The sequence below is a fragment of the Maylandia zebra genome, linkage group LG3 (assembly GCF_041146795.1).
Source record: "Maylandia zebra isolate NMK-2024a linkage group LG3, Mzebra_GT3a, whole genome shotgun sequence".
In the NCBI taxonomy this organism is placed as follows: Eukaryota; Metazoa; Chordata; class Actinopteri; order Cichliformes; family Cichlidae; genus Maylandia; species Maylandia zebra.
Window position 1 is genome coordinate 13262085 of NC_135169.1, and position 22221 is coordinate 13284305.

At 42.1% G+C, this 22221-nt stretch overlaps 2 protein-coding genes across 2 annotated transcripts in view; one reads left to right on the forward strand and one right to left on the reverse strand.

Annotated features, from left to right (window-relative positions):
* LOC101478398 (scavenger receptor cysteine-rich type 1 protein M130) overlaps positions 1-7678 on the forward strand; it is a 29276-nt gene extending 21598 nt beyond the window's left edge. The window contains exons 17-24 of the mRNA XM_076882121.1: positions 886-1085; positions 1194-1325; positions 1419-1606; positions 4401-4552; positions 4638-4883; positions 4966-5128; positions 6194-6280; positions 6731-7678. Coding sequence (XP_076738236.1) covers positions 886-1085; positions 1194-1325; positions 1419-1606; positions 4401-4552; positions 4638-4883; positions 4966-5128; positions 6194-6280 — 1168 coding nt within the window. The 3' untranslated portion in view covers positions 6731-7678. The remainder of the gene's footprint in view (positions 1-885; positions 1086-1193; positions 1326-1418; positions 1607-4400; positions 4553-4637; positions 4884-4965; positions 5129-6193; positions 6281-6730) is intronic.
* Positions 7679-8806: 1128 nt separating this feature from the next.
* On the reverse strand, positions 8807-21363 carry LOC101476894 (nephronectin). The gene is made up of 13 exons (XM_004575234.3): positions 20755-21363; positions 19795-19895; positions 19051-19143; positions 17239-17358; positions 16880-16999; positions 16663-16797; positions 15690-15764; positions 13175-13690; positions 10251-10334; positions 9988-10086; positions 9605-9791; positions 9448-9532; positions 8807-9367 (listed from the first exon to the last, which is right to left on the reverse strand). The coding sequence occupies exons 1-13, from the start codon at positions 20820-20822 to the stop codon at positions 9281-9283; spliced, it is 1770 nt and encodes a 589-aa protein (XP_004575291.2). The 5' UTR covers positions 20823-21363; the 3' UTR covers positions 8807-9280.
* Between the last annotated feature and the right edge of the window lie 858 nt (positions 21364-22221).

Below are 22221 nucleotides of genomic sequence, written 5' to 3' on the forward strand. Positions count from 1 at the left end.
TGTAGCAACACACTTCTTTCAGCAGTATAATACTGATCAACTGATGCTCAAGAGGGTATGATACTGCAGTGACGCAGACAAAGGGGGTTGTAAGTAATCCAAAAAATTGGGATCACCTGTTGGAATTTGCAGCACCAGCTTTCAAGCCTTGATCAACCTCCTACAGAACAGTTTTGAATTGTTAACCCATTTTGAGTTCCCTGAAAAAATGTCATGAAGAGGCTGTGTGCAGGCAGAGAAGCACCTAAAATGCAGACTTCACAGAGCAAAAAAGTGAACTCAAAAAGCAGCTTTATTTCTGACTCAAGGGTAAAACAATAAAAACTACACTGTGGAAGTAATAACTAAACATAGAGTGAGGCACACAGGAAACACAGCCATGAATGAGGGAGATCGCAACACAGACCAAGGAAAACACAGGGCTAAAATACACAGAGGGATAAGGAGGGAACGAGAGACACAAAGGGAGCACAGCTGGGAGTAATCAAACCTGAGAAGACCAAGAGGAAGCAAAACGGTAAACATTAACATAGGACATGGACTGTCAAAGTAAAACAGGAAACATAACACAGATGCAGACTTGACAAGGGGATACAAACCAAGCAGTCAAGTCCCTTGAAACTGATGAAATGAAAATGAAAAGTGAAAAACTGCAGTTCAGTCACATCTTGATTGATTTGCATGATTTTATTTAACAACCATTATGACAGTGTAGAAGCAAAATTACAAAAACAGAGACTTCATTTAATTTTGATCTACCATAAAAAACCATTAGATTTAGAGAAGCACATACGCAAGATAAGTAGTGTTTGATAAGCTATATTTAGACAAATGATTACAGTTGATCATTTTCTTGTCTTTAATTTTGTTTTCTCTGTGGTACAGCTGTAATCTCCTGAAGGAGGAGCCCTTCTCCTCCTGTAACAGTGACATTGACCCAGAGCCCTACATAACCGCCTGCACCGACACTTTGTGTAAATATCCTGCAGTGGACGGACTCAACTGTCAGTTCCTGAAGGCCTACGCCAGAGCCTGCAGTCTACACAACCACACTCTGGATGGCTGGACATCAAAGACCGGCTGCTGTAAGACCTTAATAAGACCTTAATAAGCTCTCCTTTGTTAAAACCTGAACTCTGGAGTTTTAGAGCTCACGTGTTTTCAGGATAATACATCAGTGTGTTCCTCTGTAGCCTCTGAGGCCTTCTGTCAGGACAGGACCTGCAGCGATCACGAGTTCTGTGGTGAGAAGACGGTCGGTGGTGACACTCGCTGCTTCTGTCGGGACATTTTTGCCTCCAAGTACCAAGCAAACAACTCTTTGGGTACGACAGCTGTGACATCATCATGACAACAGGGCTGAATGATGGAGGAAAACTTCTAACTGTGATTTTTCTGACTGATATTGTGATGTTCAGGTGATCCAACGGTCTGCATGCAGGACTCTGCTTCAGTCACTCTGGTCGGTTGTCTCCTGGAGGACAAAGGCATCGACTACTCTGCCTTACACCTCAACGACCCGACGTGCAGGGGTCAGGTGGACGAGCTCACCCACATGGTGACCTTCAGCTTCAACAGCAGCAACAGCTGTGGGACGGTGGTCATGGTGGGTTTCATCTCCGCCTCTTTACCTTCTACAAGCTAGAGTTGGATGTCTCGAGACCGGTCTTGGTCTCGAGACCGGTCTCGACGGACTTTTGTCTTGGTCTTGTCTTGATCTCGACGGACTTTGGTCTTGATCTTGTCTTGGTCTCGCTGTCTCGGTCTTGCTGTCTCAGATCAACATAGTGGTCGGGAGATTTGGAGTCAACAGTATCCATGACACACAGCATAACGTTCGATAATGTATCATGCGCAAAAGCTTTAGCTCTAAGAGCCGTGCTTAGAGAGTGCTTTTTAGTGAATCAGAATAGTCGACTCCCATTGAGCGAGAGCCGGCTCCTCAATTAATTTCATTTCCCTGCTCAGCTGTCACACAGCGACACACAGTGGCTCAGCCATGCTCAAATCCCTCCACATTGTGGCATTTTATTATTTTGCCTTTCGCGCCCTTCAAACACAACTAAATGCAACCCGTTAGATTGAGCAGTATGCCCGGTCAGTAAGTTACAGAAATGTAAGCGACTTCGTCTGTCATAAAGTTTGCGTTCATAGAACACAAATAGTTTTTGGTAAATGCAAAAAAGAAGCATTCGGCAAAGTGCAGTTTTTGCAAAGTCTCCTTGACCGAGACAGCCAGGACTACCTCAACCTTCAGCAGGCACCTGGAGCGCAAACACCCTCAAAGGTAACAAACACCTTCAAACTCTTCTAACTACCTTTCCAACCTCAGATGACGTGGTCATGTTTATGTAATATTGTTATCTATAATGTGTTCTTCAAACATTATAAATTATGTAGGGACAGTTTTTTTGCAACTGTCCCTGCAGACATAACTTTAACTTAACGTTACAGTACATGCTATGTACAGGTAGCTAGCGCTAGCAGTGGCGTTCAGCTACTTAAACAATTTTCATTAACTTTAGGTATTTTGGTGAATTCATTGAGCAGAAATATATTGAAACCATTTCAGTGAGCACTTTAAGGGCTGGTATGGTGTGGTTTGTTGTCGACTTTAATGGGCATATTTATGTGGTTGCTGACTAGAGTTGGATGTCTCGAGACCGGTCTCGAGACCACTTTTACGTGGTCTTGGTCTCGATGGACTTTTGTCTTGGTCTTGTCTTGGTCTCGATACCCTCTGGTCTTGGTCTTGTCTTGGTCTCGATACCCTCTGGTCTTGGTCTTGTCTTGGTCTCGATGGACTTTTGTCTTGGTCTTGTCTTGGTCTCGATACCCTCTGGTCTTGGTCTTGTCTTGGTCTCGATACCCTCTGGTCTTGGTCTTGTCTTGGTCTCGGATTAGGCGGTCTTGACTACAAGTCTACTACAAGCAGCCAAACATCTTCCAGCATCTGCTGAGCTTCTGCTGCTCTGCTTTGTTATATTTAAAAAAAACAAAGCAAAACAGAGGAAGCTGGTTAAAGTGAGTTGAAATGACTAAAAAGATGCAATGTAATATTTTTTCTCTTGTGCATACTCATCTGCTTACGAATTATATGCTAGGCTGTTGGTTTGCCAAACCGGTTTTATACGCTTTTATTATATTTATGGTAGTGTGACATCTTAACAGCAACTCAGTTAAATATTATTTGATTCCAGTTGTCCTTTATCAAAAACCAACAGTGTAAATAACAGCTGTTTACAGAAGCCTAATGACTGTCACATGAAAAAGATTTATTATGATTAATTAACATTTGGTGCAAGATAATAACATTTATTATCTTAAGGTAGTAATTCTCAGAAGGGAATCACTACCTTACCGTAGTGGAGGGGTTTGTGTGTCCCAGGGATCCCAGGGGCTATGTTGTCGGGGGGCTTTTGCCCCCTGGGAGGGTCACCCGTGGTAAACTAGTCCTTAGTGAGGGACCAGACAAAGAGCGATTCAAAAGATCCCTATAAATAGAGCATCAAGGGAACAGTTCACCTTGCGCGCTTAGGGTTATCAGAGCCCTGCCCTGGAGTCAGGCCCGTGGAGGGTGCCCGAGGTCGAACGTCTGGTGAACGCGCCTTAGTCTATGGGGCCCGGCCGAGCACAGTTCGAAAAAGGTCTGGAGATCAACAGACAAATTGATGCTGCTGCAGTGATGACGCTGTACCAGTCCATCGTGGTGAAAAGAAAGCTGAGTGTAAAAGCGAAGCTCTCAATTGCCCGAGGGCAAACATCTAAACACGCATTGAAGCACACAGAGAAACATACAACCATGAAGCAGAATGTGTCAATGGACAGAGAGAAACAGAGGGCTTAACTACACAACACAATGACGAGTGAACAGGAAATACATTGGAAACACAGCTGAGACAAATTAATGTAATGAGACAGAGGCAGCAAAACTAAACACACTGAAGATGGAACTTAAGACTGTCAAAATAAAATAGGAAACACAATGGCACAAGGAGGGAACAAGCCAATAGGAACATAAACACAGACGCACAGGGAGGGACACAGAGGACAAAGACACAAGGGGACCCTATATGTACAAGAAGCTTGTACATTTGGAGTTAGATGTTGCATTGAACATGGAGAACAATTCCCAATCTCTTCATCACCTCAGAGTTATGAAAAAAGCTAATTAATTTAACAATGATATCAGGAGATATAAGTATCAGGTCAGAAATAAAAGTTGGATTGGTGCATTCCTATTTCTTTGTGTTGACCAAGTAATCATAGTACCTGGTAAGTTGTAGAAACATAACAGATCTCTGTTGATTCCTGATGTCCAGCATTAAAAAATTATACATATACTATAATTTTAAAATGAACCGACTTGTTTAGCGTCATCTGATTGTGTGACTCCACAGACCAACAACAGTGAACTCATCTACAAAAACACCATCATGAACCAGAACAGCTCCTCTGACATCATCACTCGTCACGACCAAGTCTACATCGACTTCTCCTGCGTCCAAACTCAGCCGGACATCAAGACTGCCACCTTCAGGATCAGAGACAGGTGTGTGGTTGAATTACTTTAAGATGTGAAGCTTCTCATGAGGTTTGTGAGTCAGAGAAAGCTGAAGTGTGTTTGTGTTCTGCAGCTCTGTGATCCAGCACATCACATCTGGAGTTTGGGATTACACTCTGACCATGAAGGCTTTCACCAACGTCAGCCACACACAAGCTGTGGAGTCCAGCATTGAAGTGCAGCTGAACCAGAAGATCTGGGTGGAGCTGAAGACTGACGGGCTGGACGGAGACGTGGTCGTCGTGGTGACCGACTCCTGCTGGGCAACTGACCAGCCATCACCCGACAGCACTCCGAGATACGACCTGATCATAAACGGGTGAGACAGACTCACAGAGTCATGTGGTTTTGATCTCTCTCATGGACTCCTGAACAAAGTGTGTTTTCCTGTCTGTGAGCAGCTGTGCCAACCCTGCTGACCAGACTGTGCAGGTGGAGGACAACGGACTGGGAACCTCCAACTACTTCTCCTTTAACATGTTTGAGTTCACCGGGGGTTCTGGTGAAGTCTTCCTGCACTGCAAACTCCACGTGTGTCCCAAACAGGAGTACAGCTGCCTCCAGGTACAGCATTCTGCTAACACACTAGCAGCATGTGTTAAGCTCTATCAAAACATACCAAATTTGCATCTCAGAGTTTTATTATCGGTATTTGCATGTAACTACTCCTACATTACTGAATTTTAAAGATGTATTGATCTGGCATACCTGTACCCACAGGCAAATTAAATCTCTAAAATTCTTCCACGGCTTTGATGTTTGCATCACATAGTGACGAATGATGACCCAAATGCAGTTCAGTAGGCAGACAACATACATAACATAAAGCGCTTCATTAACGGCTGTTCAAGTGATCAACCAGGAAAACATAAACAGAATCCACAGTAACAATGAAATAAGGAAAGGTTAACACACAATTTAAAACTGGAACTACTAGACATGCATAGACACAATGATTGCAATCTGAGCACTCACCACTCTTCCCACATTTTCGATCAAAGCAGCCAGCCTTGTGGGCTTTTGAACAGCATTCACCGTTTTCTTCAATTTCCAATAAACCAGGGCCAAGCCAGCTCAGATCAGGAAGAGCCCCTTTATCATGGTGCTGAATAGGTAGATGTCTTCAATGTCTTCAATAGACAGTCCCGCTAGGCACATGATGCACCACTTCTGCCACCCATAAATCGTGTATCTGGAAGGAAAGTCCCTCCAGAGCACGCAGGCTCTCCCAATCCTAGGCTTCTCGTTGAGAAAAGGGTGTCAAGTGCATTAAGGGACCAGTTAATCAAAGCCATAGTTCTTCTTTACTTTTTAGAGGACAAGAGCAAGAATGAGAGGCTCTCTCAGGGTTAGAGTGAGACAAGACCAGACAAGGACATAGAAGCAGCAGCAGGGAAGATAAGGGTAAGGAGAGGGTGAAAGATGCATCCGCCTCCTCCAAAAGCCAGAGCAAAAAGACTGCAAGGGAAGTAAAACTTATACAAAACACTGGACACTGGGAATTAAACTGGTCCAATTAAGGGATTCTGACACAAAAGCTATAATGTTTGCTCTCAGCAGATTCAGTCCTGAATGAAAGGATCAGCGTTGATGTTCTTAAGTCTGGACTTTGTCTCTCTTTGTCTTTAGACTTGTCCTGGAGCTGCTCGCAGACGCAGATATGCCAGGCCCAAATATGAAGGTGAAGCCTTCATCAGCATGGCCTGGACTCATTAGGTAAGACACAGTCTGCTGTTTTAGATGATATCATTCTGAGACCTGTGCTGATAGTTAGTGCTATTCATTAGCACAATGAAAAGCCTCAATATAATAGAAACATCTCAAACCTCACTGATGGAGGGTGAAAGAAAAACTACAGAAATAATACTGATTCCAGCTGAACTATGATTTCAGGTTCTTGAATTGAGTTAAAGCAAATATAATGTCTTTATTATTCCCACTAAAAGTCTATAAACTTGACATCTGATGAGTTCGATCTTCTAAGTCAGTGAAATGTCCTGGTTGGGTGTCTGTAGCCTGACAGTCCAGGATCAGGGTGAAGGTCCATCTCAAATACTGATGATGAGCAGATAAGAGGAAGAAGTGGGAGGAGAACGATAGATACAATTTGGTATGACACCAGAAACAGGAAGATTTTCCAGCATTCAGTGTCGTTCATCTTCTCAGGTGGTTTCCATGGTGACTCGGACTGATTGACAGGCTGCCCACCTCCATGATGATCCCTGTCTTTTGATGATGATCCGGATGCTGGTTGTATGAAAGATTGAGCTGTCTTCTGGCTGCTATGGTGTTGTGATCACTACACAGCTGGAAAAGGCAGCAGTTTTATTGGAAGTATTGTAAGGACAGGACCAAACAGAGAGATAATGATTCTGTTCCTTATGGGTGGAAGTAGCTCAGGAGGTAGAGGAGGTCATCTACTAACCAGAAGGTTGTTTGTTTGAACCCTGGCTGCTCCAGTCAAAACACTAACCTGAAGTTGCTCTCTGATGCAGCCATCGGAGCATTTACTACATTTTATTATTAACATGGTGAAGGGAAGTGTGTCAGTTTTTTTTTTTTTTTTTTGAACAAATTGATATATTCCTCAAATGTCTCCAAGCAAAGCTGGTTGCACTCTAGAACTTCTGGGGACCAGTAGGGTGTCAAATGTTGGATTAGAATTGAGACTAACGACTTGTTGGACTTGTGCCCTTCTGAATATAAACACATCTTTGGTAACAGGTCTCACAAGCAATAAAGAAGCATTCCTTCTTCTCAAGTTGTTTTAGGTGAAGATGTTTTACCGTACTCATAAAGATGTGAAAGTATCCATTTGAGAGGAAAATGAAATGAAATGACAAGAGGAGAGTTTGAGAAACATATATTTTGGGGCCATAAAGTCCCATATAGATAAATGGAAATTGATTCTTTACCAGGGTGAGTCATTAAAAGGAGAGCAGTATCATTTATTCCCTTACTCCTTGTTTTCTAGCTGCTTTTGTTTTAATTTGATTATGTATGGGTTGACTTTTGAATTTTGCCTTCAAGTGATCATTCAAGAGTTATTGCTGTGTTCTTTTTTCTTATTCTGTCTTACTGTTTGCATGAAAGACCAAAAATAAAATAAAAGGTCAGGGTAAAAATGAAGCTTCAAGCATTTTTTTGTTATTTCCACTGTCTCACTAAGAAACTGTTTAGCCCGAACTCCATTAACTACAGTGGTTTTCTGAATGACACGGGGCTCTATATACACTGAGAACAGTGCATGTTTATGCAGGCTTCATCTATTTAACACCTGTTAAATCAGAAAGAAGAAGGCAATGACCTGTTTTTTCTTCTGTTGAGTAACATTTTGTGGGCTACCAATAAGTACTTTGTACTCAGCATAACTCTAAACCAGAGTTGAAGTATTAAACCACAATAAGTCTCTTTCATATATGAAGAGAGATTACAAGACAATAAGCAACAATCCATATTAGAAATAGAGAAAGAGATGAGATAAAACATGTAGCTTCAACTCAGTGATGTTCTGTGAGGGCAAGCACTCAAACAGTGCTTGTCCAATGAAATCTAAATATAGATTGTACCAAAGTGAGAACAATCTCTCTTCTTGTATTTCAGTATTTTGACACATAAAACTTTCTCCACTGCCTAATTGCATCCATCCTACACATGACTCCACTGCAGTTAATGATTGTATCGGGCATCAGATTTAACTCTAAGCCTTCTTGATTTACTATTTTAAACAATACTTTTTTTTATTAACAACATAAAACAACAATGTTAGATAACGGTGAAGAAGATGTACTGATAAACTGGATTACAGGACATTTTGCAGTGAAACACCACATTTCCCTGAAAAATGCCGAGTTAAATGCATGGATCTGTGAAAAGAGACTAACTTAATGCATATATAGATTCAATGTAATGACTTTTGTGTTGTTCTGACAGACAATATGACGTAGCTTGGCTGTAGAGTGGAGTTGGTTTACTTTGGTGATTGCGGTGTTACCGTCTTTAAACATACAGGCTTAAAGATTAACGACAGGTTTCACTCTCCACAGTCACGTGTCTATAAACCAATAAATCTAACAGGAAAGTAGCAATCAGCTTTCTGGCTGCTCCACCCATCTCTTTGTGTGCGCCCTCTGAAGCAGATGCTCACCAGGCAAATCTCTGCCCTCCTCATCCTCTCTTCCTGCATGTGAAGTTGCATCTGTCTCCCAACACAGAAGATTTAGAATGATTTCTTACTCATGATTTATATGATCGATAAAGTTTATTACAACGTTACAGTGAAACAAAAACATATGGACCTAAATATTTATTACACTCTCACTGCAGTATTTCTATGAATCGAAATCCTTGTACAAATCAGTGAAATCAGTGTGAAATTGTAAATCTTTGTAACGATATGTTACTTTTACTACATTGATTATAAATGATAATTAATGATAATAAATCTTTGCACTCATTAACATATAAAGTAAACAGTTAAAGTAAATCTGAAACCTTTCCAAAATGAATTCTGAGTGTTTCCAAATCTTCAGTCCGGCTCATAAACAGGAACTTCTACTGTCACGCAGCACAAAATTTAAACTGAAGCACTGCTGCTGTGGCTTCACCACAAACCCACATAACTTCCTCTTCCTCTGAGGGGGCAGAAATCCTGATGCTGGGATTGCAGCAACATTGGTCCTTTAAATCATGTGACCTGAAGGTCTATATTTGGTGTCATCGACACGGCCCCCGTCTCAAAGTGACATCGTCAACAGCGATCTGTCCACTTCGTCCAATCCTCCGCTCGGCCTTGAGCAGCACCTGCACGCACACACATCCGTCATCATCAGCTTCACAAACTCAGCTCAGCAACAAATTTGGGTCATGTACGTCTGCCTCACCCTGTCCAGAGAGTGTGTTGTCAAGGTAACATGCGTGTGTCTCCAACCGTGCCCACCTGTCCTACTCCAGAGGGCGGGGCCATACCTGCAGCAGCAAAAAGTGTTACAGAGGCGACTCCAGCAGGAGTTAACAGTCGTGGCACTTTGACTCGAGTACCTTTGGTCTCGTCCCTTTTTCCTGATGAACAGCTGCAGCACGCCCACGTGATGCCCCGTCAACCAATGGGAGAAGGAGAGACACAGGTCGCCATGGCTCCAGGAAGGGACTACCTGGATGGCCAGTCGAGCACCACGGATGCTTGTCTGTCCCGCCTTCAGCTCGGGGACAGATAGGTACCACCCACCTGAGACACATACGATCATCAGAGCAGAAACTGAATTGAAACTAATTCTACTTTTCACTGGGAACACATCATGTCAATCAGACATCCTTACTATGACATGAAAACGTGTGTGTGTGTGTGTGTGTGTGTGTGTGTGTGTGTGTGTGTGTGTGTGTGTGTGTGTGTGTGTGTGTGTGTGTGTGTGTGTGTGTGTTACCTGCAGGACTTTGAACCGTCTCCCAGTGTAGATCTCCCTCACTGTCAGACATCCAGTCACAGAGTCTGTGACTGAAGCTGCAACGGAGCTCCCCGACCTCTACGATCAAAGAAGGGAAACAGGAATGCTACTAAAGTCACCAGCTGGGGGAAGTTTGATATGACCCTGTAATCTCCTCTTTTAAACAGGGGAATGAGATGTGTCTGCTTTTTTAAAAATATGAATATTAACCTCCTTTATCACGCAGTGTAACCGGTGCTTACCAGGATCGTCTCTGGCATCTTCCGCGATGTTTCCCAGCTCGATGTCAAACTCCCACACGTGGTTGTGACCGGGATGTCGAGGGACTGCAGAGCACACACACAAATAAGTAAACGATCAGTTTATCCTAAATGTATTATTTGGTTCATGCTGATATTCAGTATTTAAAATGCTTCTAACCGCCCATCAAAGACATTCAGTCTATAAACCAACAAAAGCAAACACACCAGCACATATATAAACTAATTACTGAAAATTTTAAAAGAGAAAAATCAATGTTAATCCTCTTCAACCAACACACAGGCTTTGTATACACACATGTGAAAACCAGACTGAAGTCCAAAGTTTGCAGTTTTTACTTTCTTACATATCCTAAAAAAAATTTAAAGTCTAGATTAGCATGCAAAAACTGGTTTCATTTTTCTACCTTTGTTTATTTTCATGAATCTTTAACTGGAAGACATCAATCTAAGTCACTTCTTTGAATTATTTTGGCTTAGTAACAACGCAATCAGACAAAAACTTACTTCAAGACCTCCCAGTAACGATTTACAAAAGGTAAGAATACTGGAGCAGTGATTAGCACTACTGCTTCACAGCAACACCATCCTGGGTTCGACTTCACTGTGTGCCTTAGAAGAATCATCTTTTTTCAAGATATTTTCTCTCAAAATGAGAAAGAAGCATTGACAGGCTTGTTTTGAACTTTTTTGGAAGGAGTGTTTCAGCACTTCCTTTAAGATATTTCTCACATGTTTAAAAAAAATCTCATTTTAAGAAATCTTACCAAGTGAAATCATCTTACTGCCAGATTATTTCGCTTGATTATAGTCTCGATCTTCTTAATTTTTTGTTTCTCATATTAAGTAGCTAATTTTTGCGTTTTGAGAGGAGGCTTCACATCCACCATGATCTTGGTGGAGCTGCTGAAGCTCTAACTGGCAGTGTGAAGCTTTATAAAACTTTAAGTAGACCAAACATACTGAAACATGAAGGTTAGCTTTAACGCTATTGTATCTTCTGCTTGACCTTCTTTCATTTTTGACTGTTTTTGATATTTTTTACTTTGTTGCATCTTCTTAATCGAGCATTGAAGTCCAACGAAAATAGAAATTTCTTTATTTTTGTAATCAAGTATTTCATGTTAAAAAAGTACTCTAAGTGTTTCATTTGACATTACTGTGAAATTCAACAACACACCAACTAATTTAATTAGTTTTCTTTTTCTTTCTGCTTTAACCTCCTAAGACCTGAACTCTTCCACGACATGTATTTTTAATTTTTCTTTGATATTTGGGCATATTGGGGCCCGATGAATGTAGAAAACAAAGAATTACCAGATTTTTTTTTCAACCTTATTTTTGTTTTTAAGAAAATTGAGAGCCACATATGAGGATATTCGTTTAAAATTTTGATAGAACAGTAGCAGTATAATGTCCTCGTAAGTGGATATCAGGCCCCTGTACACCAAAATTGAGTATTTTAGTCTAAATAACTAAATCAATAATAATGTGATGTCCACATATGTGGAAGCCAGGTCCTAGGAGGTTAATATTAAATGGCCTGCATTTGTATAGCGCTTTTTTAGTCCTTAAGGACCCCAAAGCGCTTTACACTACATTCACACACTGGCAATAGCAAGCTACATTGTAGCCACAGCTGCCCTGGGGTGCACTGACAGAGGCAAGACACAGGCGCCACCGGGCCCTCTGACCACCACCAGTAGGCAAACACGGGGTTAGTATCTTGCCCAAGGATATTTGGCATGCAGCCAGGATGCAGCCTGGGATCAAACCACCGACCTTCTGATTAGTGGCTGACCTGCTCTGCCACCTCAGCTATAGCCACCCCAATTAGAATTTACGTGTTGGACTTTCTTTTCCATCCATCCATCTTCTTCCGCTTTATCCGGGGCCGGGTTGCGGGGGCAGCAGCCTAAGCAAAGAGGCCCAGACCTCCCTCTCCCCGGCCACCTCCTCCAGCTTATCCGGGGGAACACCAAGGCGTTCCCAGGCCAGCCGAGAGATATAATCTCTCCAGCGTGTCCTGGGTCTGCCCCGGGGCCTCCTCCCGGTGGGACATGCCCAGAACACCTCACCCAGGAGGCGCCCAGGGGGCATCCTTGTCAGATGCCCGAACCACCTCAGCTGGCTCCTTTCGATGTGGAGCAGCAGCTGCTCTACTCTGAGCCCCTCCCGGATGGCCGAACTTCTCACCCTGTCTCTAAGGGAGAGGCCAGCCACCCTTCGGAGGAAGCTCATTTCTGCCACTGGTATCCGCGATCTCGTTCTTTCGGTCACTACCCACAGCTCGTGGCCATAGGTGAGGGTAGGGACGTAGATCGACCGGTAAATTGAGAGCTTCGCTTTTACACTCAGCTCCCTCTTCACCACGACGGACCGGTGCAGCGTCCGCATTACTGCAGCTGCAGCCCCAATCCGTCTGTCGATCTCCGGCTCCCTTCTCCCATCACTCGCGAACAAGACCCCGAGATACTTGAAGTCCTCCACTTGGGGCAGGAACTCATCCCCGACCCGGAGTGGGCTTTCTTTTTTCTTTTTCTATTTTTACTGGTCAACATTCAGATCTGCATCTGCATCTGTCCCATATTACAGACACTGAGTCACTTTTACGTTGGGGTCCGTGAAAAGTTCAGACTTTAGTCCTTAATAGTTTTTGAGAAACTGATGATTTTAGTGTTTGAAAAAATGTCCTGAAAGTTGATGAACTGGCTTTAAAAATAAAAGTATTTGATACATGAAGCTAACATTTCACAGCAAACATTTTATAACATTAACTTTGTACCTGGCCATAATGAAACACAGCAACAAGAGCGACTTCTTCCCAATTAATTAATAAACAGTGTGATTGGGCGAGCTCATACTCGGCAGGTCCGTGGTTGTGTGCTGTGTTTGTGTGTCCTTACTGTGCACGTCTCCTCGCTGCTTTTGTGTCACGTCTTTGTTGATCTTGTTGTTCACCGTGGTGGTTTGCAGCGAGGTACTCGGCAGCACTGTAGTGATTGCTGGTGTTGTTGTTGTTGGAGGAGGAGGAGAAGAAGGTGTCGTCTGGGTTGTAGTTAGCAGAGTGGTGGGTGTAGTTGAACTTGCAGTGATGGTAGTAACATTTGTTGTTGTACTAGGAGTAGTAATAGCAGAAGTGGTGGACGGAGGAGGCGTTGTGGGAGTTGTCGTATCCATTTCAGTTGTAGTAGTAGCAGCAAGTGTTGTTGTTGTCACAGTAGTGGCAGTAACTGGTGTAGCAGTGGTATCAGTTATAGGTGTTGGAGTGGTGGTCATAACATCAGTGGATGTAGACAGGGAGGTTGTTGGGATGGGAGCAGTTGTGGTGGTTGGAGGAGATGTAGCGGTAGTGATGATGGTGGAGGTCATGGGAGTTGTAGTTCTTGGTCTCTGCGGTTCTACCATCACTTTGGGGATGGCTATGAGTAAAACAAAGAAAGTAAACTTTACTGCTGCCTCAGAGTTTGAGGCCAAAAACAAAACTTGCAGTCGGGGGAACTGCTGACGTGCTTAAAAACAGTGTAAACCTCAGGGAGGACAGGCAGGTGAAAAATGAGTGGTTGTTAGGCGATATTTGTACAGTCTGGATAAATTGTGTGCCATTAACTGATACACAAGAGGCATAAGACCAATAAAACAACTGGAACAAGAACTAGTGTGCTGGGACGTAAAGAAGTGAACTTAATCTTCCCATCAGCTGTAAAGAAGAGAAAGAGATTCAGGTTTCCTTCATGTTTCCATGCTGTTGATCTACACAGGCTGTTCTCAGACCCAACTTTATATTATATAATCTGTTTGTCTGTCTATTGTTTGTCTGCTAAGACATCATATTTAGACTTTGTGTGATGTTAGTCCAATGACAGCATTTCAGAGAGAATTTAAATAGTTTTAACTTATATCTTTTAACACAGGTTCTCTCCTGTGAAATACAACTTTTTTTAAAAACCTATATATTAATAGGTAAGTGTACACTAATATATAATATATATTACTGTTGGCAAACAATTAAAATATTGAATCAGATTCATCACTGGGTTACTGTGGATTAATATTGATTAGTCACGATTAAATATCCTTCATTTTCATTCTATATTAATCGCATTTCATTTTGCATGAGCAAACAGACTCAAGAAAAAGGGAAAATATACGCACTTAACATGTTTATTGAACAGCTTGAACATTCACGTTAACAAAAAACTCTGTAAACATTTATCCCCTCTCTCTCTCTCTGTCACTCTTGGCGAGGCACTTCAAGTCCTTGAAATGAGGAACCAAAGCTATGTAAAGAGCGTGTTCTCATTGATATCAATAGGTCTGCAGTTTGTTGCAATCCACATGGCATTGTTTCAGTCAATATGTCCGAGGTAGACTTACTGAGTCCCCTGCTCCGTGAGTGGTTTGTCGCAAGCTGGGTGACGCATTAGCCAAAGTCCTAGCACCATCCCAGACTAATGTATGCTTTGGGCCAATGTGAAATTTTAAGCTCAAAGTGCTTCGGTGAAAAGAAAATTCCTTCTGGCACAATGTGCATAATGCTTTATGTCGGTCGACTGCTCCGTCTTGTTATTTTTTAATACTCAAATTTCCCATTGAGAAATCATTATCATCTTCCATATAGAGTTGATTGGTTCAGCTGCCCGTCACTACCAGATCAACTGCCTATTTGCGAATGTGCATAGGTAACTCTACTTGGACAAACTGCCCGAAATGTGTTAGCTGAAATATTTCAGGGATTTTGAGTCATTCTGTGCTCCAGATGCGTTAATTACATTAAAAATTTTAATCGCGTTGACCGTGATGGCGGATTAATTTGCTTTAACGCGTTAGTTTTGACAGCACTAATTAAAACATAATACTATAAAAGATTATGAAATCCAACCTCAAAGGAAAAAATTCACATGGCATATTGCACTGTGTCATTATTTATTTAAATCTAAACCAGAAGCAGTGTGTGAAGATATGACAAAGCCAGTGTTCATTATGTTGTTTCAGCCCAAAGTGGAGCTAATTATAAGCTCAACACCTTTTTTAAAGTTTTGTGTTTTTGGTGGGGAAATTTACAGAAGCAAAGCTGAAGTTCAGCTCAGACTTTGAAGCAGATTTTATCATTGAAATGTGTCTGACTGGTGCCTGCAGTTCACCAACACCTGCCTCTCATCTGTCCTGAGTAGCAATAAAAGAGTCAGAAGACAGAGACTGAAGGAAGGTCTGGGACACTACCGAATCAACAGATCTAAACTTTTTTCCATCATTTTACTTTACCGTGCTGATTATATGATTGTGTGAAATGCAGCATACAACTTCAGAACTCGACAGATTTCTCTTTTTATTTGAAACGACAAGAAAAGTCTAAAGAATAAACCCTAACCTAACCTTTTAAGAGATGGACAGGTGTTTGTGATAAAGAGCTGTTTTTACCTTTGCAGCTGCCGTCTTTACACTTGCACTTTGGAGACGATGGATTCAGAGAGCAGAACGGACGAGTGTCCTTATCTGGTAACAAAGAGAGAAACGAGGAAGAAGCGCCTTCTTTTCTTTTTTCTTTTAACTTCTAACAAATTAAACTTCATTCTGATTAAGTCTGAAGAATAAGTTATTTACAACACCAGAAATCCGTCTAAAAAAATGAATTCGACTAACAAAGCATATTTTTATGGCTAAAACAGCAGATAAAACATTCCATTAAAACAAGCAGCAACCTCCAGAACTAAAAATAAAGCCAGCATGGAATTGATAGACTGCAGTCCCTCTAATGTCCACTTGAGGGCCCCCCAAACTCAGTCAGTCCCCACAGACTCAGATGTCAAACTGGCCAACTTCACAGCAAACTAAACATGTTTCCAGCCTGCTACAAAAAACGAAAACCATTTTGGTCTTTATAGATCATTGGAAACAGGCAGATGTTGCTGCTAGCTGTCTGCTAGGCTCCACCTCAGGTAACTAGAGTCCCTGAACTGGACCTGTGGCATGTTTGTCATATTATGCTGTTATCGGAACATTTTACATGTAATTGTCTGACCGCTAATATGGCTGCTGTGAAGTTAATTGCAGTAAACCTATCTAACTATGGGTTAGATATTTAGATAGGTGTGATGCACCCATACAGTCTTGTGATGCTGCTTGCAAACCAAATACGCTAGCATTAACTGATAAGTTAAAACTTCACCTTCTTGTCCAAATATGGTCACTTCCCCCCCAAAATTAATTAATTAATTAATTAATTGAAACAGCAGGGCAGTGGCTAAAATGCTAAAGAGTCTATGTACAGCCACAGTGACTTAGCAGGGAGTTTTGTGAATAGTTAAGACATTTTATGTATAAGAAGAAATGAAAGCTCTGTAAAATCACATTTTATTTTATTTTACTTTAATCTCCAGGGTTTTAGCCTCACCGATGCAGGTGTACCGCCCGTTGATGTACACGAGTCTGAAGCCCAGGTGACATTTACAGATGAAGCTCCCGAAAGTGTTCACGCACTTTCTGCGACGAGGACACACGCCTCCACCCAAGAAACACTCGTCGATGTCTGAACAGAAAGAAAAAGGTGGAGGACGAAAGATGATCCTGCACTTCTTCATCCAGGAATTTAAAAAAGCAAGCTAACTTACCGACGCAGGTGCGTCTGTCTGGACCCAGGCGTAACCCTGGCGATGGACAGGTGCATCGCACTGCCCCTTTGATCACCTCACAGCCATACTGACAGTTGGCATGGTAACAGGTTTGGGCATCTGCGAGCGTACAGACACCGAAAAAAATCAAAGTATGACTCACAGAGAAAAATAAACAGGACAAAAAGGATTATAATGTTTGTCTTTACTAAGAGACAACTCATAAAACACTCTGCACAAGAAAAACAAGTAGGCCTCATAAAGCTGGTGACTGCACTGTGTTTTAGTTTATAGCTCACACTGAACACGTGCATAAATACTTCTGCGAAAGGGAATCGAACGCTCGATGAGTAACTCACTCCTGCAGCTGCCGTCCGGCTGCAGCACGTACCCGTCCACGCAGTAACACTTGTAGCTGCCTGGCGTGTTCATGCAGCGGTGTTTGCAGGGCCGAGGCTTCACGCCACACTCGTTCAGATCTGAAACTCACACACACAGAGGGGGTATTAAACATAAAACTCCTCCCTGTTTTCACTCATCTTGTCAGCCTGCGGGATTAACCTTTGACCTTAAGCCCTGAGCATTTTAAATAAGTGTGTGTTTGTAAAAACACCTCTTGCTCTGAGACAAAAAGTGCATTCCAGGTGGAACAAATCACCCACTCCTCAGGTAAACACCTGGTTTAACCCTTTATTACCACAGGCTCAGTAGCAGGGCCATTTTACAAGCGCTCTTTAAATTTCCATTTGTGCTACAGACAAACTTGAATCATCTTTGGAAAGGAGAGAAGACGGGCTTTATGCTGACAGTTGATTTATCGTGGCAGCACAGAAGAAAATCAGCTCCAAATAGATTTTGCCATGTGCGCTTCACATTTTGGGCTCGAGAGAAAACTGAAATGGTTCCTGAAAGAAGAGAATTATTTTATAATTTTGCAATTTTGTGTGTTAAAGGGTTAAGTTATCTAAATGAAAGGAAGACAGAGCGGTGTGCTCTGAAGTGTTGGAGAAACATCTGAGTTTAGATAAACTCAGGACTGAAACCATCATAAGCAGGACGGTCGTCATGGCTTCAAAGGGCTTTTTGAGGTCTCTCAGTGAGTGTCCTCTCAAAGACAGAAGTCCAAACACACACGCTGTGTGACAGTGTCTCTGGGGGGGTCTCCAGATGCTGTTTTATGGTCAGGATATGAGTCATAATGAAGCCTCTAATCAGGACATTAACACTGTGTGTGGGTGGAGTAGGCCTAAGATTAGAAACAGTAGTTAGAGTGTGTTTGTGTGTTTTGGGGGTCTTCAGGTAAAACACGCCCTTGCAGGTCAAACAAACATGACAGGAATGCATCTGTTTTGTTGAGGCAAAACAGATGCATGATGGGCAATCTGATCTCTGTGAAACCAGGAGTCCACATCTGGACCAGCTCCCTGCAGATGTGCTGAAGAGTTCTCACTTTGTGAGCTAACTTTATGAGCAATCTCCTATTCTGTCAGGTTATTAAAAGGCAGTTTTATATCTATCTTAATTTAGAAACACACCTGTGAGGTTCACTGCTGCACTGCTCATGCACTGAGGTTAATTTAGAAGCAGATCCACAGTCAAGTTTTAACATGCATATATATTAACATACAGCTTTCGTACTTTCTTCTCTGTACCCACACACACTAGCAAAAATCACACTAGCAAGATGTGACTGAAGTACAGACTTCCGGCTTTAATTCAAATGGGTTTAACAAAAGTGCTCAGGAATCACAGCCATTTTTACCCAGTTGACTGACATCAACTGCTTGGAAGGCAGCTATGCTAACCACTATACCTCCAACATTCACAACCACCAAACAAACATGAATGAATGACTAAAGGCAAAGGCTTCACAACAAGGTGCAAAACACTGGTTAAATTCAAAAACATGAAGGTGAGATGAGACATTTTTATCAGAATGATGGAGGATAGAAACGGGCAATGATCCAAAGCACCACAGTATCTATCTCTGCCATGGTATGGCATGGCCAGTTTTAAAAAATGTGATATTCCTTATTAACAGCAACACAGCATCTGTGCATCACTCATATCTAAATGTAACACCTCCATTTAATTACAAATGCATAAAAATAGAGAAGTTTGAATAGGTACGTCTGAACCTGGTGTACTCTGTGCTGAGTAAAAAGACATACCTTGGTTACACGCCTTTCCCGTGTATCCTGGGTGACATTTGCACTGGTCTGGTTTCACACACTCTCCATGTTTACAGCCCTGCTGGCAGTGAGCTGCACACACACACACACACACAGAGGGTGTTAACATACACTGAATCATGTACAAACATATGTCAGGCTGACTGGCTGCAGATCAGTTTTCAGTCCTAAATAAAATAACACACTCCGGTCTCTGCAGCTGCTCCTTCAGTGTTTAAACCCTGAACAGATGCACAAAAACACAGTTAAAGCTGATTTCCTTCCTTCCAAGCAGCTGCTGGTTTAACAAAGAACCATCAGTCAACACAGTCCAGTTTATTTGTCGACTGGTTTCCATCACCAGTCTGACTGTGGTCCCCCATTGAAACAAATGTAAACTTTCTCTAACCAACATGCTGGTTTTGCTGGGGATGCTAGCTTGCTAGCATTAGCTGACAGCTGATCACTGAACCCTAGGGTTGAAATACCATCATGTCTGACCTCACAAACCAACAAATGCCTGATCACAAAAGCTAAAACTGAAGCTTAAAAATATGCAGGTTAAAAAAAAACTACAAGTGACATCACTGTATCTACTGCCTTCTTCTATATACAGTCTGTGTCTTTAACAGCTATCAGCAGTCGCATTAAGTAGGTTAAAAGGAAAGTCCACTGGCTGATCAGTTGGTTAGGGAGGATTTTAGCCTGACTTCACTGAAAGGACGTATAAATGTGTGTCCTTACGTTCACATCGCCCCCAGTCCAACTGTTTCCAGCCCCAGCAGCACTCCACGCTGTTTCCATAGCGACAGAGTCCACGGGACAACGTGGCCTGGTCCGCCCAGCTGCAAACACACATGAACACACAGCATGTTTGAGGATCATATCATGTTGTTAGGATTGGGGCGTTGTGGGGGGGTGTTGCTGCCTGCACGGGGTCATGTGACCCTGTGGATGAACAAAAATCCAATGAACTGTTAGGACAACAAGAAAAGACACAGAAACAATCTGAGGGAGAAACATGACTTGAGGCTTTAAAAAACTACTCTGTGGCTCCATGACTTTTTTATGTCGCCTGTACTAGTTGAGACCGGCTGGAGAGAGAGAGAGAGAGAGAGAGTGTGTGTGTGTGTGTGTGTGTGTGTGTGTGTGTGTGTTATTGACATCTCCTGTTTCCTGGTGCCTGTCTGAACATGAAATATATCAGCCATAGAGGAGGGGAGGGTGCTGTGCGTGCCTTTTTTCCACTCCCTCCACATACTTTCCCCTCTTCATCATGTCCTCCTCAGTGTTCCCATCATCATTCATTGCTAGTTATTTTTTAACTCTGGATTTTCTTCTTCCTTCCTTCCCAGGTCTCTCCCCTTCACGGTGAATTCACGGTTTTAGTTGCTGTCTTTTAGTTAAAATGTTCTTTAATTGCACAGACATTAAAGTGTTTGACTTGTTTGCCTTTTCTTCAGCACTGCTTCTGAGCCAAACCCTTTAATTAGAAACAAGACCATGCAGAAAGGAAGAAGACGCTCGTGTTTTGCACAGGTGTGCGTTACTGTGACTGTCACTGAAAAGCACCAGACAGTTGAAATGTATCATTGTGAGCAAGATTATTTAGAATGATCTAGTTACATTTATTTTTAAAACATGTTTTCAATGAAATTGCCTTAAAAAAGCTTAACCAGCTAAAACGAAAAAGAAATTCCTGACCTGTCGTGGTCCAAGCGCTGGCCCCGTGTCCACAAACAGAAGCAAGACAGGAGAACTATGGTCAACATCCTGCGGTGTTAACCCGGGACACTAACACTAGCACGGCCCGGGTTAGTCAAACAGTTCGCTCCAAATATCTCGGATTTCGGCAGGGAACCGGTACCCGTGCAAACTTACACAGTGCGTAAAATAAAAAAAAACCCGAGACATTTAAAACATGCAGTTGGTTAAAAAGAAGGCTCATCAAAAGTGCAAAAAGCCGCTGAATCCAGTGAGTAAAACATAAAAATAGATCAAAAACGACATGTAGAATAACACAGCTGCGATGCTAAATGTGAGAAAAATGAATTAAAAGCCGCTAAATCATTGCGCTTCTCACTGCCCTGCGCGCGAGCAGGCGCGAGAGAAAGAGCCGGGAGAGTGTCCTCGCGCGCTTGAATTGGACTGTGTGGAGTCGCGTGCCGGGGAATAACCCGACAGACATTCGGACAGCGCGCGAGCAGGAAGTTTATAGTCGTTAACACGAAGACGGATTTGTTTCTTTAACCCCCCACGCGCTCTCTGTTGATGCATAAACACAGATGGAGCGTAGGCGCGTGGGGTTATTCATTCACGTCCGTTTTCATGAACATCTTGCACCAATCAGAGCCTTTCACTTCATGAAGCTGTTCCCCTGTGACGTCATGTTCTTAGGCAGTCAGGAACGACCAAAGTTACAATGTTAATAAATAATTACTGATACTTTTTTTCTCACTATTATTATTGACGGTAGTACTAGTAATAACAACAAGAACAATAATAACAGTGTTATTTTGTCATCAACATTTTAACTGCTGTAAAAATAATTTAGGCAATATGGAATAAATAAAATACGGTTGACACTGTGTTACTCTATATCAATATTTAAGATATTAACATAGATGTTTAAATTCTGATAAGAATATATAGTTTGCAGTTTATGACCCTCGTATATGTGTTCATGGATAAATAAAAACAAAGGGATAACTCAATGAAAGCATGGCAATTTTATAACAGTTATATTAGAAGTTAAATGATCTCATTAGTGATAATTAAGGATGTGGTTCATGTTTACAAGTAGCTGGCACAGCTGTCAGGAGCTGGCTGATTTGTTGTTTTCTTTTGGAGATTACAGTCTTTGTAAAATCTGTGAGTTATATAGGAACCTAAAATACCAGAGCTACAGCAAACTTTATATGTGTGCGCGTGTGTGTGTTAACATCAGTGATTACATTAGCTACAAATATGCCGTTATGTATGTTACAAAGTTTCCTCAGTTGTCTGTATGATGAGCAGATAGAAAGAAAAAAAGCTATTTAGTGCTACAATGAGCAGATTTCAGCTTGTGTACAGGTAAATGGCCTGTATTTATATAGCGCTTTACTAGTCCCTAAGGACCCCAAAGCGCTTTACATATCCAGTCATCCACCCATTCACACACTGGTGATG